General features: G+C 50.3%; 2 protein-coding genes across 3 annotated transcripts in view; both read left to right on the forward strand.

The window, feature by feature from the left end:
* The window catches only part of CAPN5 (calpain 5), a 55,023-nt gene extending 30,812 nt beyond the window's left edge, over positions 1 to 24,211 (forward strand). For both annotated transcript variants that reach the window (XM_062639157.1, XM_062639156.1), the window contains exons 3-13: positions 3,146 to 3,277; positions 11,396 to 11,604; positions 12,019 to 12,211; positions 12,743 to 12,936; positions 13,658 to 13,735; positions 14,463 to 14,658; positions 15,628 to 15,750; positions 16,233 to 16,429; positions 16,708 to 16,829; positions 20,579 to 20,715; positions 21,024 to 24,211. In XM_062639157.1, coding sequence (XP_062495141.1) covers positions 3,146 to 3,277; positions 11,396 to 11,604; positions 12,019 to 12,211; positions 12,743 to 12,936; positions 13,658 to 13,735; positions 14,463 to 14,658; positions 15,628 to 15,750; positions 16,233 to 16,429; positions 16,708 to 16,829; positions 20,579 to 20,715; positions 21,024 to 21,206 — 1,764 coding nt within the window. In that variant the 3' untranslated portion in view covers positions 21,207 to 24,211. The remainder of the gene's footprint in view (positions 1 to 3,145; positions 3,278 to 11,395; positions 11,605 to 12,018; positions 12,212 to 12,742; positions 12,937 to 13,657; positions 13,736 to 14,462; positions 14,659 to 15,627; positions 15,751 to 16,232; positions 16,430 to 16,707; positions 16,830 to 20,578; positions 20,716 to 21,023) is intronic.
* On the forward strand, positions 5,025 to 7,159 carry OMP (olfactory marker protein). Its single transcript, XM_062639226.1, has one exon. The coding sequence runs from the start codon at positions 5,730 to 5,732 to the stop codon at positions 6,207 to 6,209; it is 480 nt and encodes a 159-aa protein (XP_062495210.1). The 5' UTR covers positions 5,025 to 5,729; the 3' UTR covers positions 6,210 to 7,159.
* Positions 24,212 to 24,422: the final 211 nt, after the last annotated feature.

Here is a 24,422-nt window from a genome sequence, read left to right on the forward strand (position 1 = left end):
CCCATGGCCAAGGTGGTGCAATGGCTTTTGGCTTTACCCTGCTGTTCTTTGCTGTTCAGAGGATTGGAACTGGATGAGCTTTAAGGTCCCTTCAACCCAAACCACTCTGGGATTCTACGGACTCACTGCCTGCTGAAGCCTCGGGTGCCAGGGGCAGTTTGAGCTGGTTCTGTGGTGGCTGATACCTGAACCCAAAAGGCCCCCTTTTGGGGTGTGTGTTTGTGTTCATGCTGCCCTTTCCTCTCGGGGTCCTGGTGCTGGGAGGGTGACGTGGTGTTTGCTTGCTGGAGAAGCACCTGCATGGGTGAACTTCATTGCTCACCTGGTTTCTGTCTGCTGCACAGGAGGGAGGGGAGGGAGCCAAGGTGGTGACCTTCTGTGATCAGAGCATCTCTGCTTCACCCCTCCCTTGCACATACAAACCCCAGCCATTGTAATTCAGTCTGGCTGCAGAACAAGCTCTTTATCTTTATGAGACATCTCTGTCCATAGGAAAAGGAAAACTTAGTTCAGTGCTTTTATTAGAATCCCAGACTGGTTTGGGTTGGAAGGAACCTTAAAGCTCCTCCAGCCCCAACCCCTGCCACGGGCAGGGACCCCTTCCACTAGAGCAGCTTGCTCCAAGCCCCTGTGTCCAACCTGGCCTTGAACACTGCCAGGGATGGGGCAGCCACAGCTTCTCTGGGCACCCTGTGCCAGCGCCTCAGCACCCTCACAGGGAAGAGCTTCTGCCTAAGAGCTCATCTCAGTCTCCCCTCGGGCAGGTTAAAGCCATTCCCCTTGGCCTGTCCCTACAGGCACTTGTCCCAAGCCCCTCTCCAGCTTTTCTTGGCTCTTCTTTACCTACTTCCCACTGGTCCCTAGTTCATCACCCACCCCTGTACGGGGTAGACATGGTGCTCCATGGCTTTTGAGTGTGCTTCGCACCCTGAAGGTGCTGAATCAAGGCCCAATGTAGTGCATGCAGCCCTGTGGGCACTGCAGCCTTACTGAAGGTCCCTTGCTCTGTAAGGGCTGTACTGGACCAAAAGCACTTTAAAATGCCACATCCAAGTGTGTACCTGAATGGGAAGCACCTACTGCAGCATCTGAAGAGCTGCCTGAGTGAATCCTTCAAGAGCAATATGCCCTTAGGGTCCCATCTGGGGTAGTGAGAAGAGGAGCTGAGGGAAATGAGGGCTGTGATTGGCAGAGGGAGCCTGCCCCTGATGAGTGTTTCCAGCCATAGCACCTTCATTGCTGCCATGGGTGGAAGAGTAGGTTCTAATGGTTCTACCCCTTGTCTGTCAATGCAGGCTGCTCTTTTGATGATTACAAAGGGCTTCCCTCTAGTAAATGAGCAATCAGAGGGTTTTAGTTTGCAAAGTCTTTCCTGGTGATGGGGAAATCACAGCTAACTGCAGCTCTGCTCTGGGAGAAGGGCCCTGAACATCCGACATGCTTTACCCTATGCTTTCTGCCAAGCAGGATGTGTTCTTCATGCTTTCATGTTCTCCCTTGTTGATCTAATACCAAGCAACATCCTTTTTCTACACTGCAGATTCACCTAAAGGTAGAAAGGGCAGCCGTGGTCCTCAGATGGGGCAAACCCAGTGCCTCTGCCACCCAGAACAGGATCACTGAGCACTGATCTTGCGGACATCCCCATCCCCAACACACAGGAGGGATGCATCCCCTGCTGCTGGGAGCTTCCTCGGTGGTGTGAAGCAGGAGCTAAACCCCACTACTGCTCTCCCATCCCTGTCAGCACTCGGATGCTGGGAAGCGCTGGGAAGCGCAGGCAGCTTTCGCCTTTGCTGGCTGACAGTTTACCTCCCTCTAGTGCTTATCCCGACCTCCTGCAGCTGGGAGGGGATTACTCCTCTCCCTTGGGTTTCATCCCTGTTCTGTCTGCATCCGGATGGAGCTCTGGTTCTTTTTCAGGTGTATGGTGCTGGCTGGATTAGGTGGGAATAGCAGGAGGTGCTTATGAGGCAGCAGTTCCTGATCCCCCCCCCCGTGATGGGCAGTGGCAATACAAATCCCCATGTGCACAGTTTGGGGGGAACATGTTATTCTGGGTGCAATCAGCCTGAAAACCTGGGAGCAGAAGGGAAATCTGCTTTTCTTTCCCCCCCCCCCCCCCATCCAATGAAGTGTAATAACAAAGGGGAACCCATCTGCTCCCAGCCTCCAGCCATACAGGACCTTCCAACATGGGCTGATAAGAAGAAAAGCTTAAAAGAAGCAGTGTTTCACCTGAAGCTTGCTCAATACCCTCTGTTATCTTAGTGCTTTCTTGGCCAGGCTCTAAGTGGGAGTGGGAAGGGAGGGCAGCCTGGCAGGAGCTGAGTGGAGTAACAGGGATGTGGTTGGTGCCTTAATGGTTGGAGGGATGAACCCAGCTCTTAGCTACCTCCTCCCCAAACTTCTCCATTCGTGGTGCCCATGCGCTATCCACCATCCTGCTTTGGGGGTCACAGTGAGCATTTAACCATCCTGGCCCAGCTACAAAGCTTTTAGCTCACCAAATTCTCCCCATCTGCTGTGCTAAGACCTGGAAGGTCCGGGGTGAGGATACTTGTCTTCTTGCAACCAAGGCTGAGCCCTCAATGTGTGTTGAGCTTTCCTGGGTGCGTGGTCTGATTTAGGCACTGTGATTCCTCATCTGAATGCCTGGCTCTGCCCTTCTGCGTGGTTTTAGTTTCGGATGGATCCACAAGTTCCAATATGGGAGATGGTGGGTTTGAGTGATGCTCTCCAGAGTAAAATAGGAGAGGGAGAAGCTTGTAAAGCACTCACTGGAAAGAGAGAGCTGAGGGGCTTATAGGGAATAACAGAGTGGATTTAGAAGAAGGGCTGGAATGGTTTGAAAATGCACCATTACACCAGGGATAGTTATAGCAAAGCTGTGCTGATGCTGGAATGGAACAGGGAATAGGTCTGGTGTCGCTCCAGCAATGATGCTGCCCATGTCCTGGTGAGAGCAGAAGGCAGGACAAGGTCCTCCTGCCACCGAGCATGATGAGAGAGGCCAGCAGAAAGCTGCAGGTTTAAATGGAGCCTGAGGAAGAGAGGGATAGATTTTCCTTTGCCAAGAAGCCTGGATCCTGGTTTCCCTGTCTCCTCCTTTACTCAGTGTGTCTGTTTCTGTTCTGCCCCGCAGGAAATCTGCAATGATCCACACCTCTTTGTGGACGGGATCAGCTCCCATGACTTACACCAAGGGCAGGTTGGGAACTGCTGGTTCGTGGCTGCCTGCTCCTCCCTGGCATCCCGGGAGTCGCTGTGGCAGAAGGTAAGTGATTCCCCATGGCAGGGGAATGCCTGTCTTTAACACCTTGGCTTTGCAATGTGTTTGGCCTCAGGGATGCCTCAAGTCCCCAGCACGGTTCATGTGCACAAACCTCCCTTAAAGGACTGTCCTTCAAGGGCAATTTGTCGTCATCACTGCAGTCACCTCACACTCAAGACAAACCCTTGGGCAGTTTCTCTTTAACCAGGTAGATCAAGTCCCATCTTCTCCTCCAGAACCCAAATCTGATCCTCGCCACTCCAAAATCGCCTGAAAGACAAGAAGAGCAGAACTCGGGATGCTCCGCTGCAGCATTTGGCCCTGTTTCCTTAATTCCCATGGTGTTACCTCTCTTTGGCTGCTCAGTGTGTGCCCACCTTGGCAATGAGATACCTTGCACTGAAGCAAGTAGAGTGATTTGAGGACATTAGCATCTTTTCCAAGGCACTGCTTCCCTAAAGCATCCATCCCTGGCATACCCCATGGTTGGATTGCACCTCGTAGCAGGGATCCTTCAGTGTGGTGCCCAAAGGGATTGGGTTAGGGGCCAGAAAGCCACCAAAGAGCTGCACTAGAGCAAGGGGCTGCAGATCCAGGGAGCAACCACAGAGGTACAGGGAAGAAGGTGCTCAGTGCCATGTCCTTGGACTGTCTGTGCCTGAATACACTGTGTCCACTGCTATAGAAGTCAGTCCTATGAAAGCAAAAGCAGGAGGGCCTCAGACTGTGGTGTGGGCATGCCTGCTTGTAGGACAAGAGCCCAGCAAGTTGCAATCACCTTTACATAGATTTTAGTCCAAAAAGCCCCCAAAGCCCATCAGTGTGTGCAGACAGCATCACTGCTTCACACACAGCCTCCTGGTGTGATGGCAATGGACCTAAAAGGGGCCTCTCCACCCTACACCTTCGCATCTGCTCTGCGTGCTGCGGTACCTGCAGTCTCTGTTGTGTGTGGTTTGGGGATGATGAACGTTAAGTTCATGAGTTTGTGTTTGTTGCAGCATCCCCATTGTCTGTTTAACTCAAGGTTTTTCTTCATATGGGAACATGATAGCTGTTGTTGGTCTCTGGATAAGCAATAATGTGTCCTCCCATCATGGAAATGGTGAGTGTAGTGGCACCAGGGGTTGTTTAGCTGCTTCCTCTGCATTGACATCTCCCAAGAGGGAGCAGGCACATTTTCTTCCCTCCTCACCATTCACTTCCAGCCCTGCCTTGGGAAACGCCAAGCAAACAGAAGCCGGGTCCCTTGGGACACCTCGTTATTTCAGTTTGCCCCCAGCATTGCTTTTCCTCCCTTGGCACTTTGGCTGTGGGTGTTTGTGCCTTCTCAGTTTCCATCCTTTAACCCTCAGAGGCTCTTCTTTGCCTGCCTCCTCTTTCTTACTGAAAGCCTTGTTTCCTGGCCAAAGCTGCAGTTCTCCCCAGGCCTTCCCTCCCAGGGATGTTCAGTTTGCTGTGGTGTTGGAGACCTGTGCATTAGACAGGCCCTTTGCTAACACTTTGCGTGGTGTTTCGAGGGCTTAGGATGAATTGGAAGGAGAAAACGTGGCTGTGAACTGCAGCAGCAACTTTTAAAGCGAAATGGAAGATGCCAAGTGCGCAGATTAACCCTTTGGTCCAGGGAGACACCACATCTGCTGGGATTAGAGCCTGGTCCTTGCTGAATGTCTGAGGGACCAGAAATGATCATAGAATGGTTTGGGTTGAAGGGACCTTAAAGCTCATCCAGTTCCAACCCCGTGCCACAGGCAGGGACACCTTCCACTAGAGCAGCTTGCTCAGTGCCCCATCCAACCAGTCTGCAAATACCTAATGGAAGGGTATGGGATAAGATGGAGCCAGACTCTTGCTGGGGATGCACATTCACCTGACAGAAGATAATACCACAAGCTGTATCTTATCTTCAGCACTGGGCATGGTCAGACAGTGAAACAAGGGCCCAGAGAGTCTGTAGGATCTCCATCCATGGAGCTACTCAAAGAGAGTGCACAAAGCCCTAAGCAACCTGACTTAACCTTGAAGTAAGTCCTGCTTTGAGCTGCAGGTTGGGCCAGACCCTTCCAGAGTCTCCTTCCAACCTGAATTATCCTTCTTACAGAGAAAACCCTGCTGCCCAGACCTGTTGGGTCACACCGAATCAACCAGGTTGGAAAAGACCTTGAAGATCATCATCCCTGGCTGCATGCCTTCATTTTGGGATAACAAGCTGTGGTTGTCAGGCAGGTTGCCAGGGAGGCTGACATCAGACATCCCTTCCCTATAGATTATCATGCACGGTAGCACCATCAGCTCCTCATCTGCAAAGAGACACCCAGAGGAAGCCCTGGAGGGTGTTCTGCGTCACTGGCCCGGGTTGCTTAGCACCAGTGGGCCATGAAGAGGTGGCTTGGCAGCTTTTTCCCTCTGTGTGTCCTATCGGAGAGCCAAACATAGCAGCGGAGCAGCCGAGGTGATGGCAGTGCAGGCAGGGATGCTCGAGCTGCCCTTCATCCGTGATGACCAGCTCACCCGGTGCATGAGGCTGCGATTCCAGAGCCTGCAGCAGAAGAATGGGAGGCCCCAGGATGGTGAGAAGCTGCTGCATCCCAACGAGCACATCTACAGAGTGGATTTCATCCGGCAGCACAACCTGCGCTTCCTCCGCTGGGATATCCGGCTGGAAAGACCTGGGAAGGTCACGGTGACCGGCACTTCCCAGCACTGGACTCCTGATCTCACCCACCTTATGAACAGGCAGCTGCTGGAGCCGGTGGGTATCTTCTGGAAGAAGCCAGGGGCTGAGGATGTGGAATGCAATGAGGCAGATGCCCAGGAATTTGGGGAGCGGATAGCGGAGTTAGCCCGCATCCGTAAGGTGATGTATTTCCTCCTCGCTTTCACCGACGGCCTCGAACCAGCTCAGCTGAAGGGCTCCATTGTTTTTAAAGCCTGATCCCCTCCTGCTCTGCCCTTCCTCCTCCAGCTGTGCTTTTGTCTTTGTATTCCTTTTAGTTTGGTTTCTGGTTCAGTTTTTATGTGGTTCTCTATGAGGGATGGCATCACTAAAAAGCGAAGGACAGCACTTCTGGAGCCCCTCAGCCCTGTGAAACATTCCCCTACGTGCTGTCCTTTGGATGATGGGGAGGAAGGGGCCATGAGCTTGCTGCTGTATTTGCCTAGTGTGTGCAAATTCAGCATGGATTCTTCAGGTCTGACTGGTGCAGGGTCTTGCTAGCTTGGAAATACGAGGCTGCTTTAAGCCCTACAACTGTGGCGACTGCACAGCAAAAACCTGATGGAAAAACATGGAATTGCCATCCTAGGAACAGGAGAGACAGCCTGGAGAGAGCCCTGGCTTCCAGTTTCCATCCTACCTATTACAAAGGAAAGGCTTGTGTGAGATGCACTGCTTCTCCTTGCAAGGATGCTGAATGCTGCGACTGAGGCTGCTTGGTGTCTCTGAAGACCAGTCCCGTGGAGGACCAGCTTGCCGTGAAGCTGCAGTACATTTGGACACGCTGTGCTCTGCAGATGCCAAACCCACTGGAGAAACCGGTGCAGGGGGGCTGGAGCACCCTTTCTCTGACAGCCACCACCATTTCTGGCTGGGGGTCACTGTGGGGAGATGTACTGCAGCACCTTGCTCACCTCGGGCTGCCTGGACACTGTTGGTCCTCAGATGGGTTGGAGCAGGCATTCCTGTGTGTGCAGCAGCTCGGAGCAGGCTGTAGGTCTGAGCCAGCAGTGACTGCCCTGCAGCAAAAGCAATCTGTGCATTGCTGTGGCCTTAAAGCACCCATGAATAGGTTTATTCTGAAGCATTTAGAGAGCCAGGATGCTGCAGGGCACATTGCAAACCACAGAGCAGGAGCCTGCTGCTGCTGTCTCCTACCCACTACAGCTGCTGAGCTTGGTGAAGCTTCTTGAGATGCACAGATAGAAATGTCCTTTGAAAGAGTCAAGTATTCCTACAATTGGTTCTTTGCTAGGATTGCACTCCAGTGTGGGTGAGTGCTCCTCAAGGTATGGCCTCACATTATCCTGAGGTGTGTAGAGAGAGGGCAGTGGTGGGATTTTGTACCCATGGCCTGACTTAAGTGGACTGTCCCCAACAGAGTCCAACCTCTTCAAAGCCTCCAGAGATGCAGGCTCCATGCCCTCCTCAACACAGCAATAAGGTGTAAAATGATGAGCACAAGCTAATCCAGGCAGAAAGGAGAAGGGAAGGAGGAAGATCAGTTACTAGCTGAGACGGTGGGAGCTTTGAGCCTTACCCACAACCAAAGCTCAGCAACCACTGAGTCACACAGCCATGGACATTGCTGGAGAAACTGATGTCTTCATTTAGACCCCAAGCAATGCTGGACTCAGTGAGGAGAGATAAAACTGGATGTATCCCATCCCTGGCAGTGCTCAAAGCCAGGTTGGACACAGGGGCTTGGAGCAAGCTGCTCTAGTGGAAGGGGTCCCTGCCCGTGGCAGGGGTTGGAGCTGGATGAGTTTTAAGGTCCCTTCCAACCCAAACCAGTCTGGGATTCTGCTTGGCCATAGCATGGACCCAGTATGGGCCAAACCCACTTCTAGGATCCTGGCAGACTTTCCCATAGGAGACCTTGCTTGTATATCCCAGACTACAAACCACATTAGACCCAATAGCAGGAGCCACTTCCAACATCCCAAGGGGTTTTTGCATTACAGGTCTCTCGCTATGCCATTGCTATGCTTCTGGTTGCTGGGGTAGAGTTCTTGCTGCAGATACCTCCTTGGGTATTGATGTACCATAGTAAATAAAAGCCTAATGAACAGGGTTCCCCTTAAGGACTGAGGCTGTGCATGTCTTATCCTAATCCTGCACACAATAAAGCACCAACCACCAATTTCAAACTCACTGTTGGTATTTCTGAGCACCTTTTCATCTCCTGTAAACAGTAAAATGAACATTTACCTTCTGTTTTTCTTGGTGCGAGAGGCTTAATGGAGCATTTAACAGGTTTGTGTGGTTTGGGAGGGGTTTGAAGGGAAATGGTCCTCAGGTGGATCTTCCTTTCCATGAGAGCTGGGAGGTGAGCGGGGCACTGTGATCACCCCTCTGCTGCAGGGAAGATGATCTTATACCAGCCACTGGAACTCTCCCTACACAGTTTCAGCATCCCATAAAGGCTTTCAGATACACCACTGCCCCATCTCCCAAAGGGATTTATCCATGGTTCAGCAGATTGGCACAGTAGGGTCTTTTCCTCCTCTTCCTGAGCTGGCAAGTTCCCAGCAGAAGAGCCCCTGCTTGGAGAAATCAGCATCTACCAAGTCCTCCTTCTAAGCAGGGACCTTTTCCCAAGATCATAGCTGTTTCTGGGCGGCCAACTTACCTATTTCTGACCCCTTTCACTGTAAATTTGTCCCATTGAAGGGTGTCACAGCTCTAGATTTTGTGAACCCCTAAGCAAAAAGCACAGTTGGGTGAATGAGAATGATGGGGACCAATATATCCACTGCCTCAGTGTCACCCAACCGAGTCGAGTCTGGGACTCAGTGGGATCCTGGGATGGGTGGTCCATGGCATGTTCTCCAGCATCCACTGGGGAGGGATGGAGATGCCTGAGGAGGTTTCCTGGGGGTGGATGGGAGCTGTGGACCTCAGTTGCATGATGATCTCCATGAGGGGTCCAGCTACTGCTGGGGTTTGTGGATGTGCCCCATGTTAATCCTCCAGGTAACATGCAGTGTCAGGTCACAGGCAGGGGTTGTGCTCTATGCCTTGAAGTGTGGGGTCCCAATAGGCACCACATCCAGCACTGCCACCTCTCCCATACAGCCAAGGGAGTCACAGACGCCTCGGCCAGAGGGTAAGCAACAGGAGGGATCCTTGGCCTGGGTGGGATGCTGTGCTCTGGGGGAGAAACCTGGTGTATGAGCTCACACGTTGCCCTTTGGGATGCTGAGGACAGGTTGGACTCTAGAGATCAAGCTCCTCTCATTCTCCTTGGGTTGGTGTGGAAGTACATCCAGTCTTGGATCCTGGTCTAGTGGTCCAACCACTTCTGCTGCCTTCAAGAGGATGATGATGGGGACCGCTGTCTCCTGCCACCACTGACAGTAGTGGCAAGCCTCAGACCCAGCCAGCTGGAAGCTGGCCCTGCTGCCTCTAATCAATGCCATCATCATTTCTAAGCCCACATTAATAGCAAATTGATTAGCACGATGGTCCTCTAGGACAATTCATTAGGATGAGCTCCAGTCAGGAGGGAATCGATGGGGACTGACGGAAGCTTGTCTGACCATGCCTGGCACTCTCCCATCGGGAGTCTGGGACATGGTTGTTAACACTCCTGGAAAACACCAAACCCTCCAAAAGCAGCTCTTTTCCATGGCTCTGTCTGCTCTTCTTCCATTGATCCAGGCAGCTCAGGAGTGCCAGTGAGTGAGGGCATCATTAATATTGCAGCATAGGAGCCTTAAAAGCTTTGGGCTGGATTGTTGCTGGTAGTTAAGGAGTCAGTGAGCTCTCCAGAGAGAAACATATCTGCAGGGTCATGGCTTTGTGACAGCAGCCAGAAGATAAAAGCCAAAGGCTCTGGCAGCTAGACCAGGACCAAGGCACAATGAATGGGGTCTCACCGTGGCACAGGGCTTTCTGAAGAGCCTTTTACCATGCAGTATAGCTGTGTCCTGACCTATCTCACTCTAATACCCACAGCTGTCTCCACAGGACAGTGGTTATTTGGTGTATTGGAACATAATTTTCCCTTTAGGAACGTTGGGATTGTTCCTTGCTCAGGTCGTGATGCTTTGGGAGCAGGTAAAAAGCAAAGGTGTGGACAGTTGGTCACGTTAATGCAGCTGAGTGGGTCAGGACTTGTCAACTATCGACTGCTTTATCAACACACGGCCTCACAGCCCACCCTGGCCATGAAGTGAAGCCACGTTGCCTTCACCCTCAACAAGAGCTAAACTGTGGTGGGGCAGTTCCTGACTGTGTGCTTCTATGTCCTGACTCTAGATAAAATACTGATCCTTCTATATGGAGCATCTGCGCACGGCTGTGCCCATTTCTGTCCCATCTTTTGGGTGGATTTTCCATCCAAAGCAAAGCTGGTGGTGCCTGAAGCCAGGAAGGACTGTGGACTTTGTTACCCCTTGCTCGTGCCTGTCCCACTGGCAGTGCAGATGGCAGTGACACCAAACCCCCACTCCTTCAGCCCCTCAGCTGCTCTAGGGTTTCCTTCCATCCAGGCTCTCTTTTCCCCATCCTTGGATGAATATGGTAGCTCTTGATAGGGAAGAATGGAGACGTTGTGGGGATGAGAATGTTGCTTTTCCCACTTTAGCAGGGTATATGTACACAGTGTGTCTGGTCTCTGTTCATTGCCAACAGGTAGATGCACACAACACTTACTCTTGGGCCCTGCAAGTCACACCAGAATCAAGTGACAGCATCAAAGAAGGTGCCTTCACTTAATGGTACCCTACTGACAATACAGTTAACAAAAATGTGGTCATCAAAATAACCATCCCTGGTCAGACCAAGGACCCTCTGCTCCAATAGCCTGTCTGCAGCTGTAGATGGCAGCAGATGTCCAGGGTAGAGTTGTAAGAAAGAGGAGCAAGGATCTTTACCCCCATCTTCCAAAGTGAGATGAAGTCTAAGCTATTCCAGTACACGTTAATCTAGCCTGCATTGGAGGAACCAGGTCCAAAACCTGTCCCCAGTAAGATGTAAGCAAGTCCATCCAACTCATACTTTTCCTTCTCTTTGATATTGGGGCCTACAAGGATGCTGGGGAGGGACCCTTCATCAGGGACTGCAGTGATAGGGCAAGGGGTGATGGGGTCAAACTGAAACAGGGGAAGTTTAGATTGGATATAAGGAGGAAGTTCTTCCCTGTGAGGGTGCTGAGGCACTGGAATGGGTTGCCTAAGGAAGCTGTGAATGCTCCGTCCCTGGCAGTGTTCAAGGCCAGGTTGGACAGAGCCTTGGGTGACATGGTCTAGTGTGACGTGTCCCTGTCCATGGCAGGGGCTTGCAACTTGATGATCTTAAGGTCCTTTCCAACCCAAACTATTCTATGATTCTATATTGCCTGTGTTAGTTCCAGAATGAGAGTCAAGTCCACCAAGGTGCACGTGCCTCCTCTCTTGCAGGTCATCCCAGACTGGAAGGAGCAGGAATGGAATGCTGAGAAACCCGAGAACTATGTGGGGATCTTCCACTTCCAGTTCTGGCGTTTCGGTCAGTGGCTGGATGTGGTGATCGATGACCGCCTGCCCACACTCCACAACCAGCTCATCTACTGCCACTCCAACTCCAAGAACGAGTTCTGGTGTGCCTTGGTGGAGAAAGCTTATGCCAAGTAGGTATCTGGGTGGCTGCAGGACAAACTGGGACCTGGGTGCCCTGGTTTTCATCTCTGTTCGTTCACCAGTTGGTTTGCACCAATGGAAACAACAGGTTTCCTGAAGGGAAGTAGGACATATCTCAAACAGACAAAGATTGTGAGGAAAAAGCCTTTTTTGTAGCAAAAGATCTTCCAATTCCACATTGGTCTAAGTAATACCTATCCTAGAGATTTCAAGTTCCTATTCGTCCCATGACAGCAAGAGTGCTGCATGCAGCATGGGTCTTACGTTTTTACCCTACTTTACTATCTTCACCCACTGGAAGTTTTATTACAGATCTCTCTTCTCCAGCCTGCCCCAGGAACTGTCCCAAACCCCTTCAAATGTCAATGCAGTGTTGTCATGCCATCCCTGTCACTCTGTTTCAGGTTGTCAGGCTGTTACGAGGCCCTGGATGGAGGCAACACAGCTGATGCCCTGGTGGACTTCACTGGTGGGGTGTCTGAACCTATTGACCTGACCGAAGGGGACTACATTGCTGATGAAGCCAAGCGAAACCTCCTCTTTGAGCGCGTGTTGAAGGTGCACAACCGGGGAGGCCTCATCAGCTGCTCCATCAAAGTAAGCAATGTTACTTGTATTGTCAGGGTCTCATGGGATTTGAGTGGTCTTATACTGTGGGAGACTTCTGAATTAGGTCAGATAAATTATGGCCAAGGGTCCCTACTTCTTATGGATGGCAAAAGGAGTCAAGCCTGGATGCCCACCCTTATTCATGTGTTGAAGAACCTAGATTCATTCCATCACTCTTCAGATGTTAGGAGGGGATTTGCTCCCAGAGGAAGGTGTTTTGGTGTCTGCCTGTAGCCATCTCCACAAACACTGGGTGCCAAACCTCCCATTATAACCACTAGAATGAAATCTATTGGTTAACGCTACGAGAGCTCAGAGGCCTCATGCAGCAGATGGAAACCAGGAAGGATTTAGCACCTGAAATTATAGAATCCCAGACTGGTTTGGGTTGGAAAGGGCCTTAAAGCTCATCCAGTTCCAACCCCTGCCATGGGCAGGGACACCTTCCACTAGAGCAGCTTGCTCCAAGCCCCATGCATTCACATCCCCCTGGTACAGTGTCTGTATCTCCCTGCCCAGGCCACCTCAGCAGCAGACATGGAGGCCCGCCTGGCCTGTGGACTGGTGAAGGGCCACGCGTACGCGGTGACGGACGTGCGGAAGGTGCGCCTGGGCCATGGCCTCCTGTCCTTCTTCAAGTCAGAGAAGCTGGACATGATCCGCATGCGCAACCCGTGGGGCGAGCGGGAGTGGAATGGCCCTTGGAGTGACACGTGAGTTAGGATGGGGACCAGCAGTGCCTCTGTTCAGGGGGAAAAGTGGATGGATGGGAGCTGGATGGGAGCAAGGCTGTCCCATGAGACAATTTGACTACATCCACACCTATAGGATAACCTCGTATGGGATACTGCTTCAACCCATGTCCTAAACCTACTGTTTCACTAGGGTAGATTCATTCTTTGCCTTGGGGTCTTGGAGGTCAGCAGAAGGGTGGTTGAGCTTGACAAACCTTCTCATTAGTGCTCTGGTGGGTGTTGTGGTGGAATTGCAATCATGTAGTACTCTATATTCGCACTAGTGAAGGATGATTATAGCTCACCTTTCTGCTCCCTGTCTTGTTCCAGCAAAAATAGCACCCAACAGAATCAATCTCTGCCACCACTGACTGCTGTGGTGTCTGGATGGGATGAAGAACCAAGGGCTGGTGTAACCAGAGCCTTTGTCAAGGGTTCAGTTCGTTATCTTCGTTGATAGGGTTGTGATTGTACTGGCCAAACAAAGTCTTGCCAAGCTGGATTCAGATCCACTGGTTAGGAATCTCCAAACCATGCTGCACTCCCCCCACGTTTGAAAGATGAGCTAACCAGAGCCTGTAGGAGGGAACTGGTTTATATAGACCTTGTGCCCTCGACAGGTCTGCTGAGGCCAAGTAGGCCCTTGAATTCCTGTGTGTGCCCTTGCCCTCACAGTAATGATCCTGAACTCTTCCCACAGCTCTGAGGAGTGGCAGAAAGTGAGTAAAAGTGAAAGAGAGAAGATGGGGATGACGGTGGAAGACGATGGAGAGTTCTGGTGAGTCCCTCCTGGGGTTGTTGCCATGGGCCATACCTACAAAGTCCTCCCAGGGAAGCACGTGAGTCATTTCCATAGATACAGCTATGAAGAACAAACCGCCTTCCAAGCTCTAGGATGTTTAGTGATGCTTCCTCTCTGAGCCCATGGGTGTAAGCTTTGAATGGCCATGACCCTAGGATTGCAGGCTGCTCTGTATCACACTGGGTGCAAGCTATTTCACCAGGGTACTTGCAACCTGTTATGGATTAACTTAATATCCTCACCAGATATGTTTCAATATAACAGGTACCCATGTGTATAGGAAGGGCCACTCCTCTGCTTCTCCCACTCCAAAACACGTAACTCTGCTGTTTAAACTGAACAAGTATTTACTGCATACATGGAGAAAGGTATCTCCATCTCTTCCATTATTCAGCAGGCATCAGAGGCTACTCAAACATGGTCTCTGTCTATGATAGGGTGTCTGTGATAGGGTGATCAAGTATTGGAACAGGCTGCTCAGGGCAGTGGTGGAATCACCATCCTGCAAGTGTTCACACACCGTGTAGACAAGGCCCTCAGTGTCATGGGTTAGTGGTGGCCTTGGCAGTACTGGGGTAATGGTTGGACTGGATGAGCTTAAAGGTCTTTTCCAACCCAACTGATTCCATGATTCTATGATCCTTCAGTGTACTGTTGAGGGGGATGGAGCAGCATAACCCAGCTCTACCCTTTCCTGACTTAGGATGACCTTTGAGGATTTCTGCAAGTACTTCACGGACATCATCAAGTGCCGTCTCATCAACACGTCCTACCTGAGCATCCACAAGACCTGGGAGGAGGCAGTGCTCCACGGGGCATGGACCAGAAACAGTGACCCCTTGAAGAACCGCTGTGGAGGCTGTATCAACCACAAAGACACCTTTTTGCAGAACCCTCAGGTAAGTCATGGAGCAGAGGAACTTCTGGAGCCTCTACACGTGTTTCTAAGTGCTTAAATCTCCTACAGGGACCTAGAAGGGCAAAACAGCTACCAGACCTCTGGTAGATTAAATGTGCTCATGACCATTCTCTGGCTGAGACCCCTGGCACAGCATGACCTGCATCCAGGCCAACTCTGTTAACCTTGTCCCTCTTATGAGGGAGAATGCATCCAAGTGCCTGGTGTAGAGCATCTTGGCACAACCAAACAGCAAGCTGTGGCACAGGGTAGCAGTGTTAGCTGGGGCCAGTCAAACAGAGCTATTTCCAACAGTTTGGATGCCTGAAGGATCAAATTCCAGTTCTTTTGCCCAAGCCTTGGCACTATTATATTCACCAGGGCAGGTGTAGTCTGTAGGGTCATTTCCTTCTCCTTGGCCTTCAAAAAGGTCCTGCTCTGAAGTTCATCTCCTGGAGCAAGCTCTTCCATCCTGTACCGCTCTGAACTGGGGTTCTCAGCAACATGAGACAAGTTCTTGTAAGTCCTTCATCTAACAATGAAGGATGAAGGGTGGTCTAGTCCATTGCAGGAATTGTGATCAAGGATATGGCACAGTTGTTTCCTGCTTCCAGCTCTGTATTAGTCTTAATCTTAGGTGTCTGTGAGCATAAATTCCTCCTTCCATGCCTCATAGGAGGACTTGTGGCAGACTGCAAGGGGTGAAAATCTCTGGTATGAGACTACATCTGGACTCCTTGGACTCTGATGAGCAATTGAGAGACTGGATTTTCCAGTCTATTTATAAGATGAGCCTAAAAGGTCTTGGCAGGATGATGCCAGTTCCCAAGAGGAATGGGTATAGGCTGGTACCGAAGCAATGAGGTGGGTGAGGAGAAGCTGAGGTTAAACCTACTCTGTGTCACCCACCCATACCCAGTGATCCTGTCTTAATAGAAGTCCTCCCTTACCTTCCTTCTTTTGTTCCTAGTACGTATTTGATGTGAAGAAGGCAGAAGATGAAGTGCTGATCTCCATCCAGCAGAAGCCAAAAAGGACCAGTCGCAAAGAGGGCAAAGGAGAGAACTTGGCCATAGGTTTTGACATCCATAAGGTAGATCATGGTTCCTGCATCTTGGCCTGAATACCCCAGTGCATTTGTTAGTGGTGGAGTGGTACCTCTGTCCTGCATGACCATCGGTATTGCTCATTTAAGCTTTATCTGGGTGCCTCTGGGGTGCTTCAGCACAGTGTGCCCCTGTAGAGATTTCAGAGGTGAACAGCGACAGCATGGACAAGTTCTCCTTGCTAAAAGCGATGGTCTGTTACCTCCAGATGCTGAAACCCATTACAGTTATGTGTCCTTGATGGGCCCCCAGTGTCAAGCTGAGATACAAGAGACAAGAAGTTCCTGAGACAACCAAGTTGGGAGAACCACATCCGTGCTTGTTTTCCACCCAGCCCAGTTGGGACCATTTTGTTGGTTGCCTCAACTGTGCCTCTCCCAGCACTGTGGGGTCAGTCCCAGGGTGGATCCAAATCCATTGTCATACGTTGTGCTGTCCTTCTGACCACCCCGCTGTGGTGTCTTCCCAGGTGGAGCTGAACAGGAACTACCGGATGCACACCCTGCAGCAGAAGGTGGCCAGCTCTATTTACATCAACTCCCGCAGTGTCTTCCTGCGGACAGACCTGAAGGAAGGTCGCTATGTCATCATCCCCACCACTTTTGATCCCGGTCATGTAGGCGAGTTCCTTCTCAGGATATTCACAGATGTGCCTTCAGACTGCAGGTAAGGAGCAAGAGCAGCGATGGGGAGGAGCTGACTGTTGGGGGACGTGGTTTTCCTGGTTGGAATTGGTCATAGCCTTGCCTGGAGATGGTGTTTGGTTTCCTTTCAAGAGACAGGAAGAGAAGCTCCCACTCTGCTCCTAAGCATGACATGGGAGAGCATCCCAAACCCCGGTTGAAGAGACAGTGCATAGTTCTCCCATCCTGCTAGAGCAAACTCTGGTGTGCCCGTGGGGTAAGACTGGGCACCTCTCAAAGGGCACATGTCTCTCCTTGCAGAGAGCTGACACTGGATGAGCCACCACATACCTGCTGGAGTGGGATGTGCGGTTACCCACAAGTGGTATCCCAGATCCATGTCCTTGCTGCAGCCGGGCTCAAGAATCAGGACTCCCAAGGAGGTACTGGTCTTTCCCTGTCTAGTCCTGTGGGAGCTGGGAGGTGGTTGTTCCAGTGGGAAGAAGAGGAGGTGGTTTCATGAGGTGAGAGGTTGCTGAGATTTGTTATATCCTCAGATATGTTTTTCAGTGAACAGCCTGATTCAGACACCAGAGGAGAAAGTCCGTGGGGAATCAATGTGGACATGATCTGGAAGCTGTTATATTTAAGCTGCTGTGTAAGATCCTTGGAAGATCCTTCCAAAACTTCTCCAATGCCCTTGGCAGTGGTCCTGTAGAAATCCAGGCTTTCTTCCTGCGTATAAGTAGCTTTAAAAGTCAGGAATCATATATAAAGGCATTTAAGTAGGAAGGACAGAGGAGCAATGGGACAGGCTGATGTGTTGGGGTAGCGTCCATCACCAGAGACTGGATAAATGTCTATTAGTAGAGGTCAGGTCAAATTTAGCTCTTTGGGGGATATTGTGGATGGAGAACTTTTTACTGTTTCCAGTAAGTCCCACTCCATGCATGGCTCCTAGGAGCCCTCTGAGATGACCTGAATTGGGTGACATGGTTTAGTTTGGGTGCCATGGTTTAGTGTGAGGTGTCCCTGCCCGTGGCAGGGGGGTGGAACTGGATAATCTTAAGGTCCTTGCCAACCCAAACTATTCTATGATTGTATGAATTGCCACTAACACAGTGCACTGGATTTTGCCTCCTTGGTCCTCTAAAAGTTCATTTTGATGCAGTTTTGACATCCAATACTTCTGTTTCATGAAAGGCAGCAGCAGCACCATGTATCACCATGTTCTGCACCCACATAGAAACTCATGGCAAGAGCCCCATGCTCAGTCCATCCTAGGGACCAAGAAACCCAGGGATAGTGAAGACTTGGACTGGAAGATCATTGAAATAGGGATGAAGGGTGTAGAGGTTGTGATTAGAGATGCCTTTTCACCAAGGGAACAGACCGGATCCAAGCCTTTCTCCTCCATTTCCTAAGTCAAGGACATATTTTGGATGTGGCAAGGTTTAACCAGGCACTTCCAAGCCAAATTTCAAGTGTAAAACTCAAAAACTTAAGATTTAAAAGATCTAAACTAAAAAGTTATCTTTTTTTTCATCCAAACATTATTGTAAGGGCTGTGCATCAATAGAGCCCTGAAAGTAAAGACCAGTATCCTTCCTTAGAGCAAGGATTAGCCCTATTTGCTTATTTAACACATGCCACAAAGGGAGCCCTTCTATCCTGTCTGCTGTTTGGGAAGGGAATTTGACCCTAGGGAGGTTGTTTTCCCTGGGGTTACTCACAACATCCCAATGTAGCTTAGCAATGAAGGGAAGTCTGTAGTCAAAGGTCTCTGAACTGTTCACAGAAACCAGGTTTATCTTTCCTGCAGACAAAGATGGATTCTGGAGCCATAAAACAATATTTTTCAGCCAGAAGCCCTTGGGAATGGCTTTTTTCCAGCTGTTCTCCAGCTGTTTTCCAGCTGTTCAGCTCCCACCAACAGCAACCTGCATTGTGCTTTCCAGCGCAATGGCATGACTCGCATCTCTCAGCCCAGGCTTTGCACACTAGTTTGGAAGCAGTGATTTCCAGTTGGGAATTTGGCTCCGGCTGATGGAATATGAGGATTCACTGGGACATCCCAAGTGACAAGGCCAGTTTGGAATAACAGCTATCAAGTCCAGCAGCTGCATCTCACCAGGGAGCCAGATCCTTGCAAACAGAAAGCAAGGAGGTGGTCTGGCAGTCAGAGATGTGGTTCTTAAATCCCTGGTGCTCTGAAGGGGGTTGTTTGTTCCTCCTCATTTCCCCATTTCCCTTGGAGAAGAACTTATCCACCTGGTTTGGCTTTCCATTATACCTCATGCTGGGAATTAAATTCCCATAGCAATAGCTCATTCTCTATTGGAATTCCCAAAACAAGCGCTCATTTCTTAAGGGGAAAATGATCACTAGTGAGGGGCTCTTTCCCTTTCCTGGAAGCTCAGGTACCATCCAGCTGTGGTCTGGTAGTCTGTGAACTTGGCAACTTTACTCTTCATCTTTGTGGCCTGCTTGTTCCCTATGACTGTATTTTCCCATCTAGGATATTGCAATAACATTCCTTTCGCGCTTCCTCATCCATTTCCCACTCTATGTCCCATGGTTGCCCCTCAATGCCCAATCTTTCTCTTCCCCATTTATTTCAGTACCACCAGTGATCCTTTTTGACATTTTGATCCTCTCCCTGAATTAGAATCATGGAATAGTTTGGGTTGGAAAGGACCTTAAGATCATCCAGTTCCAAATTCTTGCCCATAGCAAACACTCTTAAGAGCCATCTTCACCTCTTTAAATACATTTCCATCCTAAGGCTCCCTGTTCACTGGTTGCTCACCAAACCTTCCCAGTGCCCAAATGAATTCATTTTGCTCATAAATGAGCACATCTTGGCAGTTTTGGTTCAGCATTGTGGCATCTCTCATCACATAGAATCATAAAATCATAGAATAGTTTGGGTTGGAAGGGACCTTAAGATCATCCAGTTCCAACCCCCCTGCCATGGGCAGGGACACCTCACACTAAACCATGACACCCAAGGCTCTGTCCAACTGCCAGGGATGAAGCATTCACAACTTCCCTGGGCAACCCATTCCAGTGCCTCACCACCCTCACAGTAAAGAACTTCTTCCTTAGATCCAATCTAAACTTCCCCTGTTTCAGTTTTAACCTGTTACGCCTTGTCCTGTCACTCCAGTCCCTAATGAAGAGTCCCTCCCCAGCATCCTTGCAGCCCCCTTCACACACTGGAAGCTGCTCTGAGGTCTCCACGCAGCTTCTCTTCTCCAGGCTCAACAGCCCCAACTTTCTCAGCCTGCCTCCATACAGGAGCTGCTCCAGCCCCTGATCATCCTCGTGGCCTCCTCTGGACTTGTTCCAACAGCTCCATGTCCTTTTTATGTTGAGGACACCAGAACTGCACACAATGCTCCAGATGAGGTCTCAGGAGAGCAGAGTAGAGGGGCAGGAATCACCTCCTTTGACCTGCTGGTCACGCTCCTTTTGATGCAGCCCAGGATACGGTTGCTTCCTGCACTGCGAGTACACACTGAAGCCGGCTTATGTTCATTTTCTCATCAACCAGCACCCCCAAGTGACCCATACTGACAGCTCCTGCAGCATTTGAGTTTCACTAAGTCTAGGAGTAAGATGGTCCCATGATTTACGCATTGGAGTGAAAAGCACAGTCCTACTGAGGTAGCTATCATCACCTTAAAGTAAAACCAAGGTTAGGCTGGCTTGGGAGTATACATGCTGCAAGTGGGTTCTTGCAGCTTGAAGGCTCTTGCCTTCCTGGTGTTTCCTTTCACAACCTCTGTGAGCCTGTTTCTCTTCTCCATGGCTTGCTTTCTGCCTGCCTTCAGCAGGGCAAATGCTGAAAGGAGCGTTGAGCAGGGTGATGTCTTCCATGAAAGATTTATCCCATAGGTCAGGAGGATTGGAGTGATGAAAGAGTGTTTATGTAGAATATGGGGGTCAAGGAAGAGGCTATTTCATAGCAGTCCATCACCACTTGTTGTCCAGTGTTGCCTAACAAAAGTAAGCTTGAGCCCAGCAGCTGAGCTTCGTGGACATCATCTGGGGTGCGATGAGCTCTTTATCAGATACCCATCTCCTCTGTTGGGTTATGGAGGAAAAGTGCCGTATAACAACCCTGGAAAAGGGCTCTGAGGAATTACAGGAGCTATAACAAAGCAGAAATTCCCTTTTCTCTCCCCAGGAGCTGACCCTTACGTGATCATAAAGTGTGAAGGGCAGAAAGTTCGCTCTCCCGTGAAGAAGAACACGGTGTCTCCAGAGTTTGACGTGAAAGGGCTCTTCTACCGCAAGAAGCCAGGACAACCCATCATTGTTCAGGTAACAGTGAGCCAAGGATGGAGACCCTCTTTCACTTGAACCGCCCTACCTGCCTCTTCTCATGCTGTCCACAGTGGGTCTGTCCCCCAAGGCTGAGCATCATCAGTTTATGCAGCTCAACCTCCCACCACCACGTGCATCGGGTAAATGCACATCCTTCACCCCTCTCACAGAGTGAACCCCAAACCTTGACCACCTCCATGCCTCCAGCTCAGAGCAGGTCCCCAATAAACCCTTCTCTTCTCCAGTGCATGAAGATTGGCTTCACCCCTCAAAGACCTGCCCTCGTTTCTGCTTTGTTTCCCCAGATCTGGAACCACAACTTAATAAGTGACGAGTTCTTGGGCCAAGTGGTGCTCACAGGGGACCCCAGTGACCGGCAATCAGTGCACACACTGCACCTCCAGGACAAGGGGAACAAGAGATCAAATGATCTTCCTGGAACCATCGCTGTGAGGCTGCTCAGCAGTAACATCCTCACCAACGTCTGAGTACTCAAGGACTCTTCTTCTGGTGCCACATATGTGTATATAACATGCACACATACATATATATATATATACACACACAGAGCCTACCTACCATCTGCAAAGTGCATATGAACCATGCATGCATTCCACTCAAAGGAGCCAATCTTGTGTTTTCAACGTTGACAAATGGTGCCTTTTTGGGGAACCACAACGATCCTTCTGCTGGCATCCTCTCTCTTGCAGCCCCCATCGCCTCCGTGTGTCCCATGGGATCGCTGTGTGTCCTGACGGCCAGAGCACAATGCCCTGCTTGTTTACACAGGCTTCACGCACGTGCCACCGTGTACCATGGGTCCCACCAACTTGCTTCAATGCACCTTCGATGTATCTGCTTGATTTAAGAGTTGTCATCTGCCCTGAAACTGCCATTTTAGTGCTTGTCTTCGGAGGCACAGCAGTGCACGAGAAGTGGGAAAAGAGATTGGGACCTTTTGGATGTTCTCTGGGTATGGGTTTGCTTAGTGCAGCTGGAAGGAGAATGCACCAAGGCAGTCCCGTATCCCAAATCCACATGGCCAACAAGAGTAAAGGCTCCATCATTTTAGGGACAAGCTGTCTCCTCTTGAGTCTTGCCAATTGTTCAACCCCGTGCAACTCTGAAGGATACAAAGATGCCAACAACCATGATGGGACAACTGGAATTGTTCTGGTCTCAGCTCCTGTGTGTGCCTCTCGAACTGCCATGGTGCCTGCTGTCTCCATGTCTTCATGCAGTCCCCATCCCAAGAGCTCACTCCCATAGCTGGGGTGGGTTGTGTGCTGGGGCCATTCTGTGTTTAGATAAGGGGAGATCAATTCCTCTGAAGGCCAAAGCATCAGGTCCAAGGGATGGGGAGCTTCACTCAGTGGGCTCCATCTTCACCGCTGCATCATTTCTCAGTGCCTGGCTTTCCCAAATTCCTCTGTAAAACAGTGGGATTTTAGCTTGTGCTAAAGGAGCGCTGCTCCCAGTGCAGCCTGAAAACGCTGGGAATGTTTCATTCATACCAGTGTCCATCTCTCACCTTTCGTTTCCAGTCTCCTGGCCTGGAGGATGAGTTACACAGTGCTAGAGCTGGTCTCACAAGCACAACCCAAACGCATCCTCAGGGCCGTGGTCTGCTCCCGTTTGCCATGAAGTTGATCTTGATTCCACTGGGTGGCAGAATCCGGCTCCTTATAAAGCATCCCAGATAAGCCCAACAGCAAAGCCTTGGCTGGCCTTGCAGCAGGTTTCAAAGCAGGTGCTTCTCATGGTGTTTAGGTTGGGTTTGTTTCCTTCACGTGCCTTTAAAACGGGGCAAATTAAGGGATTTCCCATTTTCTATCAAGCACTCACTGCATGCAAGTGGAAATGAATGCATATGCTGTAATCCTGGTAGGAAAAGGACGAGTGAACAGCAAAGCCCTCTTTTGCCATAGCAAGTAGGGTTTCTGCTTGTCCTGCTAAATGCCCATGTTTGTGCTGCAAGCTGGTACGGCTTCATTGACTTGTACAGGCCCTTTCTTCATCTTCAGATTTTGCCTCCTATAGTAAAGAATTGGGGTTTTGACCAAATTGCTTTTTTAGGTCTTGATTCCCAGGCAAGCAGTGGCCCAAAGGATGCACTTTCCAGGTCTCAGTTATTACAGGCTTGCACTGAGCATCCTTCAGCTCCTGGTGCTGGGACTTAGTTTAGTTCAGCATCTTGCAGGATTGGCTAAAACGGTCCTAGTTTAGTAAGTAACACTTTGACCCAAACAAAACTCAAAGCAAATCCTTGAAATTGGGCAAATTCATAGAATTAGAGAATCCTGGACTGGTTTGGGTTGGAAGGGACCTTAAAGCTCACCCAGTTCCAACCCCTGCCACGGGCAGGGACCCCTTCCACTAGAGCAGCTTGCTCCAAGCCCCTATGTCCAACCTGGCCTTGAACACTGCCAGGGATGTGGCAGCCACAGCTTCTCTGGGCACCCTGTGCCAGCGCCTCAGCACCCTCACAGGGAAGAGCTTCTGCCTTATCTCCAACCTGAACTTCCCCTGTTTCAGTTTGAACCCATCACCCCTTGTCCTGTCGCTACATCCCTGATGAAGAGTCCCTCTCCAGCATCCTTGTAGGTACCCTTCAGGGATAGATAGCTCTTCTGGCAGGGGGAATAGGTAAAGGAGAGCATCACAGCACCATCACAGGAGCTTTGCGCCATCAGCAGCAGATGGGGGATAGCCAGCCTGCCTGCATTAGCCTTGTTTCCTCAGGAAATCAGGCTACTGAGAGCTTCAGTGGAGGAGACCCATTTGGCAAGGAGTGCCCTGACATGTGCCAAACCACACCGTGATCCCTAAGGAACGGCACTGAAGCTTGCTGAGGAGTAGCGGTGCCTTGGTACCCATGAGCAGCCTCCTTCCTTCCTCCAGAGAATCAAGCCATAAAGAGAGGAAAGGCAGCTTTTTAGCAGCTTCTTCTAATGTATAACAATAATCACACTATATCAGGACCAAAATGTCTTAATATCAGTAATGCTTGTTTTTCCCCACAAACTTTAGGACAGTTAGAGCAGGAGCCTTCATGCCCTTACATTCCAATGGAATAACAAAAACTACCTTTGTTGCTTTCTTCCTTTCCTTGTTTGTAGTGCAGATGAGGGAGGGCAGTTACTGAAATGCCATTCCTAACACTGATGCCTTTTCCCTTTGAATGAAGTAAAGAGATGTCTGAGAGGAGGGCAGGTCCAGGAAGCACTTCCCAGTCCCTCCCAGGTGCTGTGGGGCATATCCATGATTTCTTTCCCATGTCTTTTGTTAATCATTTCAACGGTGGCAAGCAGCCTGCCTTTACACTCTGTGGAATCCATCTCTTTGGGGTGTCTGCACGTTAAAGCAGGCTGTGACTTGTCTTCATCCCCAAAGGCACTGGGGTGTCGCGCTGCACAGGTTCAGAGCGTGGTCCAGCCAGGAAGCCAAGGTTGTACAGCTGTAAACCTCCTATAAATAAATTGTGTATATTTTAGCCTTTAAATCGCTTGTGTTCTTCCTGAGCGCTTTTGATGGGCACAAGGTGGCTCTGCGGAGCCGTTTGCCATTGCCTGATTCACTGAACTCCACATTCTTCTCTCTGTGGACTTTGAGACCGAAGCAAAGGGATCTGCATGAAGGCTTCATGCAAGGTTACACTTAGGAAAAGGCATGGAGGGGAAGGGGGGCCTCCTTTGGCTATCAAC

The sequence above is a fragment of the Pezoporus occidentalis genome, unplaced genomic scaffold (assembly GCF_034315485.1).
Source record: "Pezoporus occidentalis ecotype Australia unplaced genomic scaffold, CSIRO_AGI_Poc_V1 ctg6, whole genome shotgun sequence".
Lineage (NCBI taxonomy): Eukaryota > Metazoa > Chordata > Aves > Psittaciformes > Psittacidae > Pezoporus > Pezoporus occidentalis.